Genomic DNA, 20,522 nt, shown 5'->3' on the forward strand with positions numbered 1-20,522 from the left:
TTTCGCCATACATCAAGCCAGACAGGAAGAAGTCCATAAGGAAGAAGGATTACCATACCGTACGTCAAAGGCATCTCCGAACGTCTTTCTAAAATTATGAAGAAATACAATTTTGCCACTACTTACAAACCTATCAACCAAATTTACAACCTGTCACCTTCTCCTAAGGACAAACCTTTGATGTTGCCTGGCGTTTATGAAATCCCATGCTCGTGCAAATTGTTTTACTTTTGACAGACAGGTAGGTAGGTAGGTCTGTTCAGAAACTCATCTCGGAACATTAAGACCACATTCATCTTTTTAAACTGCAGAAATCTGGCTTCTCTCAACATGGAATTGAAAATCCAAACCATAGGATCCTTTGGGAAAAGTCTAAACTTTTACATAGATTACTTAAATTAAGGGGATATTAAATCCCGCATAGTTTTAAAACCGAATAAGAAACTCAAAGATCAGAATCAGAGAGTTTCTTGCCGAATATAGTAAACCATAAAGCATCGGCGACACTAGCGTTAGCCAATGCAAGTGATCCTAGTATGTAGTACAATACCGGGCAGCTCGTTGCAAAGGTGGTAAAGTTCTGATCGCTATTCTTAGGTATTTTCCATAATGTAAAAACACATTTCCTAGGAAATGTATGCTGTTATTACATTATGGAGGGAGGTCACTACCTTTTACATAGATCTTTATATAAACATGAAAGTTTATACAAAGAAAGTTCTGAAGCCTACTACACAGACCAAACTTAAACCGCAACGACGTTATTACTATTCCTAAAGTATGGGAAATTGTCATACAAAATTGGATTAAATAATAATTTTTTTTTTTTTTTCTGTAACACATTATGCACGTTTAATGAGATTCTATTGTAATCATGCGCCCTAACTGTTGTTATTCCTATTAATGTTTTAAACTACTGTACCGATGATGTCCTAAGATACTTAGGATGAAATATTTACAATTAAATAATATTTCACTGTGGTTAATACGTGTCTTTCTTTTAATTATGATCCCACCACAGGTTTCATTATTTAAAAAAGTTTTATTCCTTCATGGGGAAATGACAGCGCAGAAGACAAACTTACTAGGAAAACTGCTTTTTAAAACGAGCTAGAATCTCTTTTTTAAAAAGGTGCAGACACGATAATCTTATTCCAACCTTTGCAAAACTGAAGGTACGACTTTACCACTAGTCACAAGCCATCTTTTGGACTCTACTCCTGAATAAACCACTCTCTGATATCTCTCCATCAGCCACCCATCCATCTCACCAACTCTTTATCCATCCCCATATGCTGCAGTTTACTGATTAGAGGTTCCATGTGGTATCCTGTCAAAGGCCTTAGCAAGGTCCAGTAGAATCACTGTAAAGCCATTACCCTTATCCAGTTCAGCCATCACTGTGTTATAAAACGTGAGCAAGTTAATGAGGTATGATCTACCCTTCACAAAACCATGTTGTCCCCTATACAGTATCCCATTTTCATCTATCCAATCTTGTATTTTCTCCAAGACCTTGACAACAATTCCTGATATGCTAATCGGTTGGTAATTTACAACAGCAGTCTTGGAACCTCCTTTATGCAGTGTAACTATTTCCCCCTCTTTCCACCCCCTCGGGACTAATCCAGACCCGCTAGATTTTTAGCGTACAGTAAGCAAAGTATGCACTATGAAATTTCTTTATATTCACTGATGAATGACAGATATGGACTGTAGAATCTTCGCTTTTGCATTAGAAAGTCAGAATAAACAACAATATTTCTTAGCCATCTAAAAGCAAATGATAGTCTGCACTTTACATGGTAAACTCTAGCCCATCCATGGTATAAAATGTACTATAGGTTTGCTAATAACCTTTCATGGGTGGGAGCAATATAAAAATTGATCAAAAGAAGAACAAACATCACCATCATTGCATGTAAGTAACTGCAACAAGACTTTTCATATATAAATCACGATTATATCGATAAGAATGTCATTCCAAAGAAAGTGATGAATTTTAAGGTGCCATACTATTTATTTCTTGTCCTTACATATATTTATATGTAATTATATATATATATATATATTTATATCTACTTATATATTTATTCTTACAGTTATTTTATCTATTTTATGTTGTACTACAGTCTAGCGTACTTCTACATATACAGGTAACCCTTGTATAACACAGTAATTATACGATGCAGTTTCAATATAACACAATCTAGAAATTGTAGTAACCCTTGATCAACGCAGTTCTTATACAATGCCATTTCGATATAACATGGTCTACAAATTGCAGTAACCCTTTATCTTTTCATCCTAACCTTTATCTTAATGAAGATAAAATCAAATTTTATCTTCGTTAAATTTGTGTCTGCCTGTATTGCGCATGTAGTTATAAGTAGCGAATTTATGTCAGGGGAAATACCTTTAGCATGCATGTACATCAATTGTTTACCATATAAAGTGTTTATTGTTGAAAATTGTCTTCGTTTTCTGCCTGGAAAGCGCATTAAAAATCAAAGTGTTAATCTCAAGCTGAGCACTTTATTTTCTGTCGAGTTACATACATAATCAATATGTAATGCTTTTTTTTTTAATATAAAAAATTTATTTTTATAGTAATGGTCACTAAAACTGCAACGAAAGGGGAAAAAACCAACATTGAAAAGAAAATTCATTTCTGGCAAAGAAAAATTTTAAATCTTGGATCAGTTGAAAAATGGAGAAAAACCAGTAATTGTTGCAAGGATTTTGAATTTAAATGAATCAACAATTTGAAAAATCAAAGAAAATGAACATGAAATCTGAGAAAGTGTTATTGCTGGGTCAACGTTAAGTGCAAAGCACGTTGCTCATGTACATGATATTCTAATGGGGAAAAAATGGAGAATTCTCCAATGATTTGGATAGAAGATTGCACTCGAAAGAAAATTCCTTTGAATGGAAATCTTATTAAACAAAAAGCTCTCAAAGTTTATAAACATTTAAAAGAATTTGATCAAGATTCTTCAGAAGAATGCTCTCTGCATGGATTTTGTGCCAGTAAGGATTGGTTTTTGAAAACTTTAAAATGCGGGTTTCTCTGCATAATCTTAAAATCCAGTGAGAATCCGCATCAGCAAAAGTAGAAGCTGCCCAGATATACCCAGGAGAACTTTTAAAAATCATTGAAGAAGGTGCTTATAGTGAAGACGAGGAGATCAGCTCCTGGATTCAAAGTTTTCAAAGTTTTGCAGTAATGCATCAGGTGATTACAAGACAAAACTAGTGTTTATTAACTGATCCTGAAATCCTCGTGTTATGAAAGGGCTCAATAAGTCTACCTTACCAGTTTATTGGCAGGCCAACAAAAAAGGCATGATTTACAGCTAGCAGTTTGAAAATTGGTTTTTCAAGTGTTTTGTACCTGATGTAGAAGGTTACACAAAGAAAAAGAATATCGATTTCAAAATTCTATTAATTTTAGATAATGCACCAGGCCACCCAACAAATTTAAGTCATCCGAATATTAAAATAACTTTTTTTGCAGCCTAATACTTCACTTATTCAACCACTCAACCAAGGAATAATATCAACATTTAAGTTATATTATATTTGTTGAACATTCCAATTAATTTTGGAAAAAATGGAATCCAATCCAAACATGACACTGTCTCAAGCGTGGAAAGAATTTTCAATATGGAATTGGGTGAAAATTATTTCTCTGTCCATTAAGGAATTACAACCCTCTACAGTGAATGCTGGCTGGAAAAAATATGGTCTGAAGCCATTCCACAACAAAATTTCATATCTCCAATGGATGCTGAGCTAAGTTGTATAATAAACATCGCACACATTTTTGTTGATGAGGGCTTTTGCGACATGGTTGAAAACGAAATTAGTGAATTAATTGATGGGGAAACAGATTTAAATGAGGAGGAACTAATACAATTAATAGATGATTTCGAGCCAAATGGCAGATAAAGTTCTGCCAAAGATTCTGATGAATCAGTTAAAGAATTCAGTTTAAAGAAATTAGCAGAAGGATTGCACTTGGCAAGAAAGTTAGGAAGTTATTTTACGGATAATGATCCCTTAATGGAGCACTCTGGAAAATTCACGAGACAATTGGATATTTGTTTAGCTCCATATTATGAACTTAATAAAAAAACCGCAGCATAGTGGTAAGCAATGCCTTATTACTGACTTCTTGATAACTAAACCAGCCAAAGTATGCAATGAAAATTTCAAGTGATGAAGATGTCCGGCCACTCGGAAATAAAGAACATCTACGAAATGTTATTTTTTTAAGACAGTGATGACGATTAAAATATGCGCTTTATTTTATTTTGAGTAAAACATTTATGCATTATGTGCAATGAAGTTTAACTACAATTTGTAATTTTTATAATTTTATACTATGTATTTGTTTCATAGTTTATGTTTTCTTAACTTACATGAATTACTTGAATTAAATCATTTTTTTTTTTTTTTTGTTGGATATGTCATTGTTGTTTATGTAATTTAAATACAAACAAAAAAAAAAAGATTCCGGAACATAACCCTACTTTTTCTATGTGATCTGAGTCTCGCATAATGCGATTTATATAACGCGGCATTTCTATGGAACCTAACATCCGCATTATATGAGGGTTACCTGTGTATAACAAGTGGTATCCAGGGTTAAGGGAAAAAATGAAAACATGACTAAATTCAGCTGCCTACACAGAAGCATAAGGGTATCATGAGCAAGTGCAATTTCATGAGATCAGCTGACTTAAGGTTTAAAACTTTGAAGTATTACTGTTTTGGAGGTGTTGGATAAATGGTAGATTACTGTGCAAGGTGATACAATAATCATGACATCCATCATTACTTTAAGAAATTCTGAATATCAAGCATATTATGGAATTTAATGAATGCAGCCCTCAGAGCACAAAATATCATGGTAGATGCAGGATTGCTGTTTGTGGCCATTTGACTGTTTGAGAAAATTGTGAATTTTCTCAATTTAGTATCCATTCCATATATCAAAGACTAGTCAGAAAATCCTATGGATTCACTAAATAAAAATGGCTACCAGAATTTAAGAGGATTCTGGGAAAAATTCTAAAAATATATTTTCTTCGATCTAAAGGGTAGGGTGGCAAACTCACTTTCATGAAAATCAAAAATTATGCAGCTTCAATCCCTGGTGAGTTTATCTGGAATGACCCATTGGCAATTTCTATCAATATAACATCTCTTATTGTAATCCAAGTTGTTTTTTTTTTTTTTTTAATTGCAGCATAGTGTTATTTATTATGATGATGATATATATATATATTACATAGTAAAATCAGATTGAACTAAAGAGAATTCATGATAACTAACCTGATTGTTAGCAACAATATGAATTGTTCCATGTGTCGAATAATCAGGCAGATCACTCAGATGGAATGTTTCATAAACTATACCTTGGCCTGAAAATGCAGCATCACCATGAAGCAAGATACTCATCACCTAACAAAAATTTAAATTGTATGATTTATTAAATCACTTTCACTGTCTTTGAAATCAAACATATCAAATATCCAGAAATCTAATATTTCGATACTTGATTTACATCAATGGAAATATTCAGATAAAGAACATAATGATGGGATTTTTTATTATAACTACCAAATTGTTTATCAACAATGGACTTAGCATCTCTCATCCAAACATTTCTCCTGTTAGTCCCTATTTTTCACGAGAATCCCTATACTCTTACTATACATCACATTCTTATTCAACTTGCAAGGTCACACTCTTTCCCAGACTGATGCATTTCTTCTATATTCTCCTCCAATAGATTTGTGCATATTACTTGTTGGTCTTAATGGTCATTCACTCTCCAACAAACAGGCTGCAAGTTCAAATCCTGCATGGATGTTTCTGATTGTCTTAACCTGAAAAAGTTCCATGTTTGGTCACTCAAACAGATTTCCAGATTATGCAAAAAATAAAATAAAAAAATATATAAATTAAGTGGATATTAAAACCATAGAGCTTGCGGAAATACACCGCCACCATACTGCAAGTTGCCCTAACCAAACTTAATAGGAAAAGCATGAATGCTAAAAGCGCCCGTATATTGCCTACTATTGGTTTCACTAGTCTGACAGCTGTTTCAAACTCATTGGTTTTCGTTAGAGACTAGGCAGAAACCTAAGAGAGCAAAATCTCTCAATACTAGGGAACTTGAAGCGTCGGAAAGGTGTATTTTCCGTAAGCGAACTCTCGGTCAGTGAATAAAGTATTTATTAAAATGACAAAAAACCAATGAGTATGAAACTGCCATCAGACTAGTGAAACCTATCAAAATGGACCAATAGAAGGCAATATATGAATTTTGAAAGCATGGGCGCTTTTAACATTCGTGCTTTTCTCACCGCCACCATACTCATAGTATGGCAGTGGTGTAATCCTGCAAGCTCTCTGGTTAATTTTCGTATAAAACATTTATAGTTTCTGCATTCGGCTTTGAAATGATGTGGATTTAATATCCACTTAATTTATATAATTTTGCATCATTGAAAATAAGCCTTTGGCTTTTTATTTTAGTAAATACTTTACGCACTGAGAGTTCGCTTACAGAAAATACACCTCTCCCACGCTTCAAGTTCCCTAGTACTGAGAGTTTTTGCTCTCTTAGGTTTCTTCCGAATCTGGTTCCCGGTGAGGGGATTAGATTTCGGGAAGGGGGTATCTTGAGAGAGCATTTTGAGTCTCAGGGAGAGTGTATTCCGGCATGGCCTGCGAGGGGACTTGTCGATGGATACTTGTCCCTAGAATATTAACAGTTCTTCTAAGTTGTGGGGTGAGCCCGTCACTGAGTGGAAGCAACTGAGTTGGACGATCTTTTCGGGCAGTTGTAGGGAGTAGTCCGGGGGGGGGGGGGACCTCGTTTTTTTTAGAGAGACCTTTACTTAAATAGTGTCTCTGACGAAAACCAATGAATTTTAAACAGCTGTAACACTAATGAAATCTATCAAAATGGATCAATAAACGGCAATATACGGGAGCTTTTAGAGTTCGTGCTTTTCCAATTAGATTCTAGGGAAACTCATAACATGGCGGCAGTGTATTACCGCAAGCTCTCTGGTTAATTTTTGCACAAAACATTTATAGTTTCTATAATAAATTTAGTTTAATCCTTTATCCAAGTGTAAGTAAACAAAGTTTGCAAATGAAGTATCTTCAGGACTGAAGTAACTAATGGTAAAGGTGGACCAAGCTCTCATCACTCCTTGTCTTAGTATCTCCCATAATGCAAAGCACATCTCCATTATACAGACGTATAATGCTATGTATAAAGGGAAAGGCCACTACCCAGACTGGTTTTTCAACCTTTACTGAGGTCTCGTCAGTGGGAGCCAGACCCAGAGGTGTTGATACTAAGGTGGAAGCAATGGAGAAGTCCTATTTACCTATGTGAGTTGCCAAAAGGTGTCTCACATTATTATTAAATTACTCTGGATTTACAGGATGGATATATTTTATAGTTTCTGCACAAAACTTTTATGGTTTCTGTATTGAGCTTTGAAATGATGTTGGATTTATTATCCACATAATTTATGTAATTTTGCATCGCCAAAATTAAGCCGTTGGCTATTTATTTTAATAAATACAAAAATGACATAATAAAATATTGAACAAAAATTCTTAGTCCACCCATGGTATTAACGTAGTATGGGTTTACAACCTTTCATGGGTGAAAGCTATAAAAAAAAAATAATAAGATAAAATAATGATAAATTAAAAAATATATATGGATTACATTATGAAGGAAAGTGCCATTAAATCAGATATAGTCAACTGTGATGTTTCCTCCTTTATGCAAATGATATTATTCTCCTAAATTAATCCAGCACTTTGAATAAGTGCTGTTAGTGTAAAAATAAAGTGTAAAAATATGGGAAACATCAACTATATTCAACTGGAGAACCCACAGAAAGGAATATGGATTAACCACTCTATTTTGTCAGATTCTATTTCAAAAGCCTATAGGGTATGGTGGGGAAGGAAAGACAGTCTTCAGTGAATATGCTAAAATAGTATGGAATTACATAATAGAATAAACAAAGCTAGTGTGGAGAGAAGCAAGTTGAATAATTTAATATGAAATGAGAAATCAGAATGGTAGATAAATGATATATTGGCAGGAATAAAAAATTGCAGGGTGTAGCATATTATGGCAGGATAGAAAAGAAAAACACAGTGGTGGACTATTGCTTAGGATAAGTGATGATTTGGAAGGAAATGGTAATAATAGTTTTGAGTGCATATGGTGTGAGGTAGAAGTGGGCAGAACATGATATGTAGGAGAATGTTACCATAAGCTAGGGAACAGATGGTGAAGAGCAGGAGATGTTTAGGCAGTTGAGCTTGGACAGTGCAAAACGACTGATCATTATGGGAAATTTTACCTGCTGCAATATAAACTGCAAAGAGGAAACAGCATATAGTGGTATCATCATCATCAAATTCCTGCCATGTACCGTCAAGGGGTGTACAGGATATGATAGTACTATATGAAAAAATTTACATCATTATTAATTTCCTATCTACAATTTTCCTCCAAATCAGTCTGTTACTTGTCAAGACTCCAACATTGTCAGATCTTATATTTCTATCGTCTAAGGCACTTTGTACTGTATCAATCCACCTATATCTTGGTCTTCCTCTGGGTCGTTTTGCTGCCAACCTGGCAGAGAACACTTGTTTTGCTAATCTTTCCTCGCCCATTCTGTTTAAGTGACCATACCACCTGAGATTAGGTCTGCTAACGCATTCCTGGATGCTGACAATGTTCTTTCATAATATCTTCGTTTTTAATATGATATTGCCATTGATGCCATCTGTTCACACCTATAATCTTTCTCAGGACTCTCGTATCTGTGGTCTCTAGTCTTTGGTCAAGTGTTTTACTTCTGACCCAGCTCTCAGGTCCATAAGTTAAAACTGGTTTCAACACTGTCTTGTATACAGCTAACTTAGTGTTCTGACTAATTTCTCTCTTATTCCATATGAATTTATTCAATTGACTTCCCAACATAAAAGCTTTGCTAATTTTGTTGTTTATTTCTATATTTAATTTACCATCTTCAGTAAACATCATGCCTAAATAACTGAAATGTTTTACTTGTTCTGCAGGTTCTCCATTCACAACACAGTTGACATTTTCAATGATTCTGCCTATTTTCTTTGTCTTTTTATTGCTGACCTTCATACCATATCTATTAGACCAGCTATTCAATTTAGTCAAAAAATCTTGCAGACTTGTAGCGGATTTATTTAGAAGTATAACATCGTCCACATCAAGCAGAGAGCTGACATTAACCTCTCCAATTCTGATATCATGTTTAATACCACTTTCCTTCATAGTGTGATCCATATAGATAATGAATAACAGAGGTGATAATGTACATCCTTGTCTCACACCAGATTTAACATTAAACCATCTTCCTGTACTTCCTTCAATTTGAACTGTTGACTTGCAACTCAAATAAAGACTAATTATTGCTTGATATAATGACCCATTGACACCACATAACTGCAGCGTACTGAATAACTTCTCTCTCTTGACACCTTGTCATTTGCCTTTTCCAAATCGACAAAACTTAAATACAGATCTTTGTTATATTCCCAAGCTTTCTCGACTATTTGTTGTAAAGTGAAGATCTGATCCTGACAGCCTCTATTTGGCCTGAATCCAGCTTGTTCTTCACCAAGCTTTTCTTCCACAATTCTTCTCAACCGTTTCTCAAGTATACTTGCATAGATCTTGCAAGGAACACTGAGTAGGGAAATATCTCTGTAATTCTCACATGCAGTTTTATTTCCCTTTTTATATATGGGTACTATGAGAGCTCTACTCCAATCATCGGGAATTCGTCCCTCTGTCCAGGCTTTCTGAACTATGCAGTGCAGCCACTGTAAGAATCTTATACTACCATACTTGAGCATTTCTGGTCGAATATTATCTACTCCTGCTGCCTTTCCACATATCAAGCCTTTGATGGCTTTTTCTACTTCAAGTATGGATATGTATTCCTGACCGCATGCCTGGTCAGTGTTTTTTACTACAGTGCTGTCATCACTGCTTGTTTCATTTAGCAGTTTTTCAAAGTAATTACTCCATAATTCAAGGATATCTTTTTCTCCCGTTTTCATGTCACCTTTATCATTTTCTTTTCTTTTAGGCTTGCACGGTGATCCGAATGCATTTTTGGAAATTATGGAGACAACTACCATGTTTGAATAAAAACTTTAGTTTAATATTACTAAAATTTTACAATTCGACGTTTCGACCTTTATGTCAAGGTCATCTTCTGGAGCCTACAAACATACACAAGAAACAAGCTATACTACAATCATACTGGTTTGTTAAAGACACTGACTAACCACTACCACAATTGTTAGAGTGACCTCTGGTGAAGAAAAAAAAATAAAAACTTTATCATCTTTAACTCCTTTTACTCTTTCCTCCATTCCTAAGCTTCTTCAACAACCTCCAGAATGTTTTGCCACCTTCTTGATATTTATTTTCTATATTCTTGCCAAAGTTCTCCCATGACTTTTGTTTAGCTAGTTTTACACAGTGTTTAGCATTCTTGCATTTCTCTCTATATTCTCTAAGAGCACAAGCTGACTTATTTGACAGGAACTTTCAACATGCTTTCTTCTTTTCCTTCACTGCCTCTTTAACTTCCTGTGTCCACCAGGGAGTTCTGATTTTTTTATCCTTACAGACAACCTCACCACATGCCTCTCTGGCAGAATCAATCAAGGTTTTCTTCAGAGTTTGCCACTGAATCTCCAAGGTTTGATTCCTGTTCTCAAACTCTTTCATTTTTTCTTCAATAATCTTTGTGTATTTTAGTCTACAGTTCACATCTGAGAGCTGCTCAACTTTTATTCACTTTAAAACTTTCTTACATGTTATTCTTTTGAATATGAAATTCAATTTTATCTTGCTCAAGACTAAATAGTGATCACTTCCAATTTCAAATCCTCTGTACATTCTGGTGTCCTGCACCAGAGAGAAAACATCACTATCAACAATAATATAGTCAATGAGACTTTTCTTATTCCTAGCCTCTTCTCTCCATGTGAATTTGTGCACATTTTTATGTTGGAACATGGTATTAGTAATAACCAGTCCATGTCCTGAGCAGAAATCCAACAGACATTTGCCATTATCATTAGCTTTGCTCTTTTCTCCAAATTTTCCCAAAATATTTTTCTATGTCTGACAATCATTTCCTACTCTGCTATTTAGATCCCCAACAAGGACCAACATTTCCTTTTTCATTGTGTCACTTGCTTTTTCTAAAGCCTCAAAAAATTCCTCCACTTCCACCTTAGTAAAACCTTCTGTGGGACCATAGGCACAAATAAGTCTCATTGTCCAGCTCCCCATTCTCATATTTGCCCACATTACTCTACTTGAGACTGACTGCCATTCAAGAAGATTAGCCTCATATTTTGTGTTGAATACTATGGCTACTCCTTCTTTTCTTTGATTGTTATTGCCTGAATATAACATTTTGTATTTATTGCTCAGAAAGATCTTACCAGTTTTGGTCTTTTTTTTGTTTCAGTCACCTCTATTATGTCGATCTGGTACTTATCTAATTCCTCAGCTAGCTCCATTTCTTTGCCATTCAGGCTTCTACATTATTGGTACCGATCTTTAACTCTGGTGATGTTGAGTTGGGGTTTGTTTTCAGATTTGTTCCAGTAGCTGACTTTTCACTGTTCGCCCTGGTTCCCTGGCAAACACAACAGGGGCCTTGTTTAACCGGGCGACGACCCAGCCGGAATGAAATTTTGTCATGTTGTACCATCATTTTTTTATTTTGGTTTAACCAATAAGAGTACAATTTGGTCAGCTAAATCCCAAATTGCCAGCCCAACCTCGTTCGTTCAGTATCCAAGTAGATACCCAACAGGGTGCACCACGAGAAGGTGAGGATTGGACATTAGGTCAGAAGCCCTGGTCGGTTCTCCGCATTCTTTTAAAGGCTATGTGGAGGTCTCCTCTCAGTTATACAGCTTTGACCCTTAAGCACCCCGCATATGGTGGTAAGGGAATGGAATTTCTGGAATTCTTGAGACACCAATATCTTTGGTAACATATAACAGAAGGAACACAAGGTTCAAGAAATTTGGATTTGATCATAACTGAGATATCATTCCTGCACCCAGTTGGAGAGAGTGACCATGTAGTCTTGATTTCTGGAATGAATAGACATGCATAAATATCTAGGAGAAAGAAAGTTATGTACATAATAATCTTAGAAATCAGCTTGGGATAGTTCCATGGATGGAAGAATTTGAAGGGCATGATATCACAACTTCATGGGTTCCAACAGTATTTCTTTATTAGTTCTAATGAAGAAACATTTATTAATGGCAATAGCAAGGTTGTATATCTCAGGCGAAAACATAATTTAATTTTCTCTTTTTCACTCTAGTGGACGGCATCCAAGTGGATGCCTAATGATATCAAATGGGAACTGTAGATGAAAAAGAAGTTATGGAAAAATTGTAGGGGGGGGTGCAGTTGCATGAAGAATATAAGACTCAGGCAAAGGTGAAACTTCAATATAAGAAGAGATAAGTCCTGAGATCCAAGGAAAATCCTAAGGAATGTAAGACAGCCCTGATCAAAAAACATCTGGATTATTGTGCTCAGATTTGGACACCAGGATTTGAAGTGAATAAATTAACCTTGGAAAGGGTGCAGAAGCAAATAACCAAAATTATCGGGACTGTAGAATGTTAATTATGAGACTAGACTGGGGGGGGGGGGGCATATGAACTGAAAAGTTTGGAAGAGATAAGAAGAGGAAATATGATTGAGATATTTGAGAGGTACCAGTTATGAGGCTGACACTAGGGAGTTCTTTCATATGGTAAAACAATTGAGGACAATTGGCCATCTCTGGATGTTACAAATGGAAATGATGAGCAAGAAGGTGAGAGTGTTTTTTTTTTTTTTGTAAGGAGGCTGATTGGACTGTAGAGTGCATTATCTGATAGGGTAGTGAGAGCACAAACAGTGAATGAGTTTAAGTAGTGGTATGACAAACTGTGTTGTATAGGAGGATGGGTCAAAAACAATGAACTTTGTGATACCATGGAGGACCTCAAATAATAATAATATATATTATTTTATTTTGCTGTTGTCATTTTTAAATGAGAAATTATCATATGAGAAAATAAAACTAGTTTCCAAAAAAAAATAATAATAATAATAATATTCTTCTCATAGCAGAAAAACAGGATTCACACAGTTTCTTCTGAACTGAGAGGACCGCTGCTCCTTATTTAAAAAAAAAAAAAAAAATTACAATTTGGCTTTTAATGAATGACAACAAGTATTTAATATCATTATTTCCTGACCTCCATAGAGTCACAAGACTCACTGTGGAAGGTCAACAAAATTCTTCTTCAACCTTTTGGTTCTATCCACTTCTGGACGAAGGTCTCCCCAATGATTTTCCAGACCACTCGGTTTTCTGCCTCTCCCATCCATCTCATTCCTGCAATTTGTTCCAGTTCATCCCTCCACCTTCTTCTCGGTCTTCCTCTTTGTCTTGCTCCATCCATTGGTCTCCACTCTGTTGTTTTTCTAGTCCATCTCCCATCACTGCATCTGACAATATGGCCAGTCCATCTCCACTTAGCCTGTTTAATGTATTTACAATATCAATGACACCTGTTTGAGATCTTATCCAGGTATTTGTCTTCCTATCTCTTAATGTTATTTTTAGCATACTTCTCTCCAAGCGATGTTGCATTGTTCTTAACATCGCTTGGAGAGAAGGTCCATGTTTCTCCTCCGTATGTTAGGACAGGAAGTATGCACTGGTCGAAAGCTTTCCTTTTTAGACTCACAGGGATGTGACTTCAGAATATGTCTCTCATTTTCCTATAAGCCATCCGTCTAAGGTGAATTCTTCATTCAATCTCTTTTCTTTGGCAATCCTCAAAGGATAACAATTGGCCCAAATATACATATGAAGTAACTTGTTCTATTTCATGGTTTTCAACTTTAACAGTTCTATGGTATATGTATTTATTCATCATTATTTTTGTTTTTTCTCTATTTATTTTTAATCCAATTACTCTGGAGGCTTCATTTAGCTGATTTAGTCTTTCTTCCAGATTTTCAAGATTATTTGCTATTAGGACAATATCATCTGCAAACTTCAGATGATGCAGCCCTTTTCCATTTACGTTTATTCCTTTTATTTCCTAATCAAGGCTTCTAAAGACTTCCTCTAGCTGGAAAAACTCATTGTGACTTTTTCAAAGGTATTTTGTAAGACTCATTGTGACTATGAAGTCAAAAGACTCATTGTGGGAGGTCAACAAAAGTCTACCACATCTTAAATTCATCCACTGTCTGCAAGTTTACCACCCTCTCACTACTCTCTTTTGCAACTTCCAGAGACGGTCCCTTGTCCTGACTCATTTCCCTTGTTCTAACATAGGAAAAATCTCCTCAGTGTTAATACAATAACCCTTCAACAGCTTAAATCTCTTGATCATACAAAGAAGATATAGAAGACAAAGGGTGTGTGTGTGTGGGGGGGGGGCTTCCCTTTGTCTTCTATCCACCAAACCCTGCAGTCTGCATCATCTGAAATTTGCAGATGATATTGTCCTAATTGCAGATAATCTTGAAGATCTGGAAGAAAGGCTAAATCTGCATGGTGGATAATCTATCCACCATGCAGACTGCAGGGTTTGGTGGATAGAAGACAAAGGGAAGCCCCCCTACCTTACACACCCTTTGTCTTCTATATCTTCTCGATGATCTCCTGATATCATTTTTGACCGTCTCTGTAAGCTCTCCAAGGTTACTTCATCTCCTTTAAATCTCAGTGACCAGATCTGAGCAGAAATCCAGGTGTTTGATCAAAGCTTTACACACTAGGACCACTACACTTATCTCTTGCAGTCAATATCCTCCTCAGAATTGCAGCAATTCTCTGAGATGTCTTCACAACCTCTGCAATATGTCCTTGAAACATCAAATATCCACAATCACTCCAAGATTGCTTTCTTCCTCCACCTCTTCCAGTATAACCCCACCAAGTGACTGTGAAATATCCCATTGGTGGATCCCAAAATTTAAAATCTTATATTTACGTGCATTAAACTGACATCGTTCATTTGTCCACCTTTCCAGCCTATTCAAATCCTCTTGAAGAACCAAAACATCAGCACTATTACTAATAACCCTCCCAAGCTTCACATAATCCACAAACAACTAAACATCTCCCTATAGTCCTGTGACAATATCGATATAAATATCTAACAGCAATGGTCCCGTTACTGAACTCTGTGGAACTCCACTAGTAAACTTCTTACTCCTTGATACTGCTCCCCCATATACAACTCTCTGATAATCTACCAGAGAGCCAATCAGCAATCCAATCCACTAACCTGATATCTAAACTTATAACAATCAAAAATCAACTTGTCGTGCTGCATCCTGTCAAAATCTCTTGGGAAAAAAAAACAGCATATGCCTTAACCTTATCCATTGTTCTTGTGACTCTATTGTAAAAGGTTACCAGATTACTAAAACAAGAACACCCTTTAACAAATCTATGCGGGCCTGCATAAATAATATTGCACTCATCTACCCAATTCTATATACGAGCTCTTACCAATTTCTACAAAATCTTAATAACTACAGGCCTATAGTTTGATACCTCCATTCTGCTGCCACCCTTATGCAGTGATACTATCTCACCCACTTCACCCATTGCAAGACTTTCATTAAACAGACAAGCTAATGTCATTTCCCTGCATTACTGACGTTCAGTATACTCAGTATTTGGAATACATCCTCTTCATTCATTTCTAACACTTCAGCACTCATTATCCTTCTGAGAATAAGCTTGTTGGAAGTTTTTTCACTTAGCTATGCTACAAATTATATATTTGGTTTAATCCTTTATCCAAGTGTAAGCAAACAAAGCTTTGCCCGAAGTATTTTCAGGACTGGGGCAACTCGTGGCAAAGGTCTTATAACTTCTCATCACTTGCCTTAGTATCCCATAATGCAAAGCACATCTCCTTGCAGATATATAATGGTATGCATTAAGGGAAGGGTCACTACCCAGAGGGGGTGATACTAAGGTGAAAGTAATGCAGAAGTCACATTTCAATATACGAGTTGCCAAAAGGTGTCACCTTATTATTAAAATTCTCTGGATTAGAGACAACTGATGGAAGTTGTTTTCCATTTGATTATGCTAGGAATTATATATTTGATTTAATCCTTTATCCAAGTATAAGCAAACAAAGTTTGCACCTGAGGTAATTTCAGGACTGGGGCAACTCATGGCAAAGGTGGTATGACTTCACATCACTTGCCTTAGTGTCCCATAATACAAAGCACATCTCCTTGCAGACGTGTATAATGCTATGCATTAAGGGTCACTACCCAGACGGTTTTGACCTTTATTGAGGTCTCTTCAGTGGGAGCAAACTTTGTTTGCTTACACTTGGATAAAGGATTAAAGCAAATATATAATTGGTAGCATAGCCAAGTGAAAAAACTTCTAACAACCTTTCTCTAATCCACAGTAATTTAATAAGGTGTGGCATGTGACATCTTTTGGCAACTGGTATTGGAAAATGCGACTTCTGCATTACTTCGACCTTGGTATCACCTCTGGGTCTGGTTCCCACTTAAGAGACCACTCAATAAAGGTCGAAACCGGTCTGGGTATAATAAATTTAGTTTAATCCTTTATCCAAGTGTGTGCAAACAAAGTTTGCGCATGAAAGTATCTTCAGGACTGGGGTAAAGTGGTACAACACCGGGCAACTCCTTGCAAAGGTGGAGCAAGCCACCAATACTCCTATCTCAGTATCTCCCATAATGCAAAACACATCTCCTTGCGGATATGTATAATGTTATGCATTAAGGGAAGGGCCACTACCCAGACTAGTTTCGACCTTTATTGAGGTCTCTTCAGTGGGAGCCAGGCCCAAGTGGAGATACCAAGGCAGAAGCATTAGCAGGGTCATCTCCTCCTATAGGAGCTGCCAAATGGTGTGCCACCTTTTTATTAAATTACTCAGGATTTACAGAAAGAGGTTAAAAGTTTATTTTTCACTTGGTCAGACTATAATAAATTTAGTTTAATCCTTTATCCGAGTCTGTGCAAGCAAAATTTGCGGTCTGGGTAGTGACCCTTCCCTTAATGCATAGCATTATACATGTCTGCAAGGAGATGTGCTTTGCATTATGGGATACTAAGGCAAGTGATGAGAAGTTATACCACCTTTGCTACGAGTTGCCCCAGTCCTGAAAATACTTTAGGAGTAAACTTTGTTTGCTTACACTTGGAAAAAGGATTAAACCAAATATATAATTGGCTTCTAAGAATAAAGCTGTAGTACCAGGATGAAGCACTTTAATACAGTGATCATTAAATAACTCGACTACGTCATCTGCTTTGGTTACCAGATTCCGATCTCCATCCTGCAAGATAATATGTCCACTATTATTTTTCCTCCTACTTGCCACATAGCGAAAAACCTCCTTAGGATTGTTTGTGGACTGCAGTGTTAGTTTCTGTTGATATTCTAATTTTTCTCTCCTTAGAATACTAGTCACTTTCCTAGCCTGAGCTGCCTATATAATAAACAGAAAGAGAGAGAGAGAGAGGGAGGGAAAAATTGGCTCAAAGGAAGTTTTTTATTTTTTTCTTGTTCTAAAGTGAATTTTATGATGTTGTGCAAATTGTTGGGATAATCTTTGAAATTGTTAAGTTCATCTGTTGTTCCACTGAATATGATGAAAATATCGTCCACATAGCGTAGCCATATTTTTGGTTTTTTATGGTAATTCTTAAGAGCATTGTTTTCAAATTTTTCCATAAATAGGTTTGCTAATACTGGTGATAATGATTAACCCATGGCCAGTCCTTAGGATTCTTTGTGGACTGCAGTGTTATTACTAATTAATGCTAATTCAGCTCTAGTGACTGTAATTCTTTCTCTTAGAAAAGCTAGTTCCATATTATGATAAATTTTGGAGGCCTTGTTTGTCTGTTATTTGAGTTTTATGAATAGCCAGACGGTTATGATTTGTATTTATTAATTCTCTTGTTTAAACTTTAAGTTATACTATTTACCAAGATGTAAATCCTACAATTTACGGAACTTGTCGGGAACTATTATTTCAGTGTTTTATACAACTGAATAAAAAAAAAAAAAAAAAAAATGTGGTGTAATCACCAAAATATATCTTTTGAACCAATTAGCCACAAAAAACTATGCCTGCAATAAATCAGTTTGACTCATATGTATCTCAAAAGAAAGAAAAGAGGGAATTGCAGAAGAAAAAGGGATTATGGAAGGTGAGAGAGGTTCTCCCCCCCCCCCTCCCTCTCTCTCTCTTTCTGTTTATTATATAGGCAGGCTAGGAAAGTGACTAGTATTCTAAGGAGAGAAAAATTAGAATATCAACAGAAACTAACACTGCAGTCCACAAAGAATCCTAAGGACTGGCCATGGGTTAATCATTATCACCAGTATTAGCAAACCTATTTATGGAAAAATTTGAAAACAATGCTCTTAAGAATTACCATAAAAAACCAAAAATATGGCTACGCTATGTGGACGATATTTTCATCATATTCAGTGGAACAACAGATGAACTTAACAATTTCAAAGATTATCCCAACAATTTGCACAACATCATAAAATTCACTTTAGAACAAGAAAAAAATAAAAAACTTCCTTTTCTGGATATTCTATTAGAAGTTAATGAAGAAAGTATACTCTCCTTCTCAGTATATAGGAAGCCGACAAACACTGGAAGATTTCTAAATGCAACCTCACACCACCATCCTTCACAAAAAAAAAGCTTAATTAAAACTCTTCGAGACAGAGCATACAATATCTCCAGCACACAAGAAAGATGTAATGAAGAACTAAAATACTTAACACAAATCCTCCAACAGAACGGATATGAAACAAAAACCGTCAAGAGAATCCTTAAAATGCCTCCAGCTAACAACACAATAAAACAGGATTACAAAAATGCAATCTCGCTTCCTTATATCAAAAATGTTACAGATAAGCTAGCTAAATTAATGATCAAACACAACATAAAAGTAGCCTTCCTTCCTTTGGAAAAAATCCCAAGATTCCTACATCCACCAAAACCACCTCATCATCCTCTTAAAAAACCAGGAGTCTACAAAATCCATTGCTCTTGCAGGATTTACTATGTAGGACAGACAGGAAATCTGGAGAAATACGCATGGCTGAACACAAAAAAAGATGTACAATACAAAAGAGAACAAAAAACGTGTCTTGCTTTCCATACCACTTCCACTGGACACGATGTACTCTGGCAAAAAACAATGATGTCATACATAGAAAACAACAGTTATATAAGAAAATTTAAAGAAGCTGCTAATATGCTAAAAAACCCAACCCAATGCAATAAAAATCAAGGTTTAATTCTCCATCAAGTGTAGTCAGCTCTAATAAAAAATCTACCTCAATCTGAGCTCGGACTGTATGAACGAGAACAAGAACACGTGACCTCATCCAGTATTGTTCAACGTCAATAACGTTATATATTTGCATTCTGTTATTTGAGTTTTATGAATAGCCAGACAGTTATGATTTGTATTTATTAATTCTCTTGTTTAAACTTTAAGTTATACTATTTACCCCCTGAAGATGTAAATCCTACGATTTACGAAACTTGGCAGGAACTATTATTTCAGTGTTTTATATAACTGAATTTAAAAAAAAAATGTGGTGTAATCACCGAAATATATCTTTTGAAATTGATTTATATTTTTCACTTGAGGTATGCAATCTATCATTGCTGCCAACAATTTTTTCTTAATTATCTCCCACGGATTAATTGTACTACTGCAAGCTGGTTTCTAAGTTTATGCTAGTCACCCTTCATAATTCCACATAACTTCTTTCTCCCTTCCCATTACTATTCACCCCCTCCAAGTCAGGACTACATGATCACTCTCACTAGCAGGTTGGAAAGTATGTCATCTCAGTCATAATCAGATTCTCTGGTGCTATGACCAAATCCAAAACTCTCGATCTTCGTGTTTCCTCCATAACATGCTGCCTAAGACAATTGTCCCTCAAGAAATCCAAGAATTTAGTTTCCTTATTGCTGCATGCTATCTCCTCTGCCTAGTTTATATCACTATGGTTGAAGTCCCTCATAATGATTGCTTGCTTTGTGCTTGCCAAACTAATTTGCCTAAACATTTCCTGCTCATTACCATCTATATACCCTGGTCTGTAGCAACACTCTACTAAATATCACCTCACACCATATACTCTCAAAGCCATTAGTGTTATTTCCAATGAGACTCTTCACCCTGAGAGTGCAAATTCATTTCTTATCATAAGTAACACTCCACCACCATATTTACCTTCCCTATCCTGATAAAATATGCTATACCTTTCAATTTCTTTTCCTGTTAGAACATCCTCCTCAG

General features: G+C 35.8%; 1 protein-coding gene across 1 annotated transcript in view; it reads right to left on the reverse strand.

Moving 5' to 3' along the window:
* LOC150104569 (2-oxoglutarate dehydrogenase complex component E1-like) overlaps window positions 1-20,522 on the reverse strand; it is a 567,065-nt gene that overhangs the window by 244,132 nt on the left and 302,411 nt on the right. Inside the window, exon 10 of the mRNA XM_090395786.1 lies at window positions 5,344-5,472. Within this exon, the coding sequence (XP_090251912.1) occupies window positions 5,344-5,472 (129 nt within the window). The remainder of the gene's footprint in view (window positions 1-5,343; window positions 5,473-20,522) is intronic.

Source organism: Typopeltis vanoorti, chromosome 7 (assembly GCF_054136105.1).
Source record: "Typopeltis vanoorti isolate ZY-2024b chromosome 7, IOZ_Tvanoo_1.0, whole genome shotgun sequence".
NCBI lineage: Eukaryota > Metazoa > Arthropoda > Arachnida > Uropygi > Thelyphonidae > Typopeltis > Typopeltis vanoorti.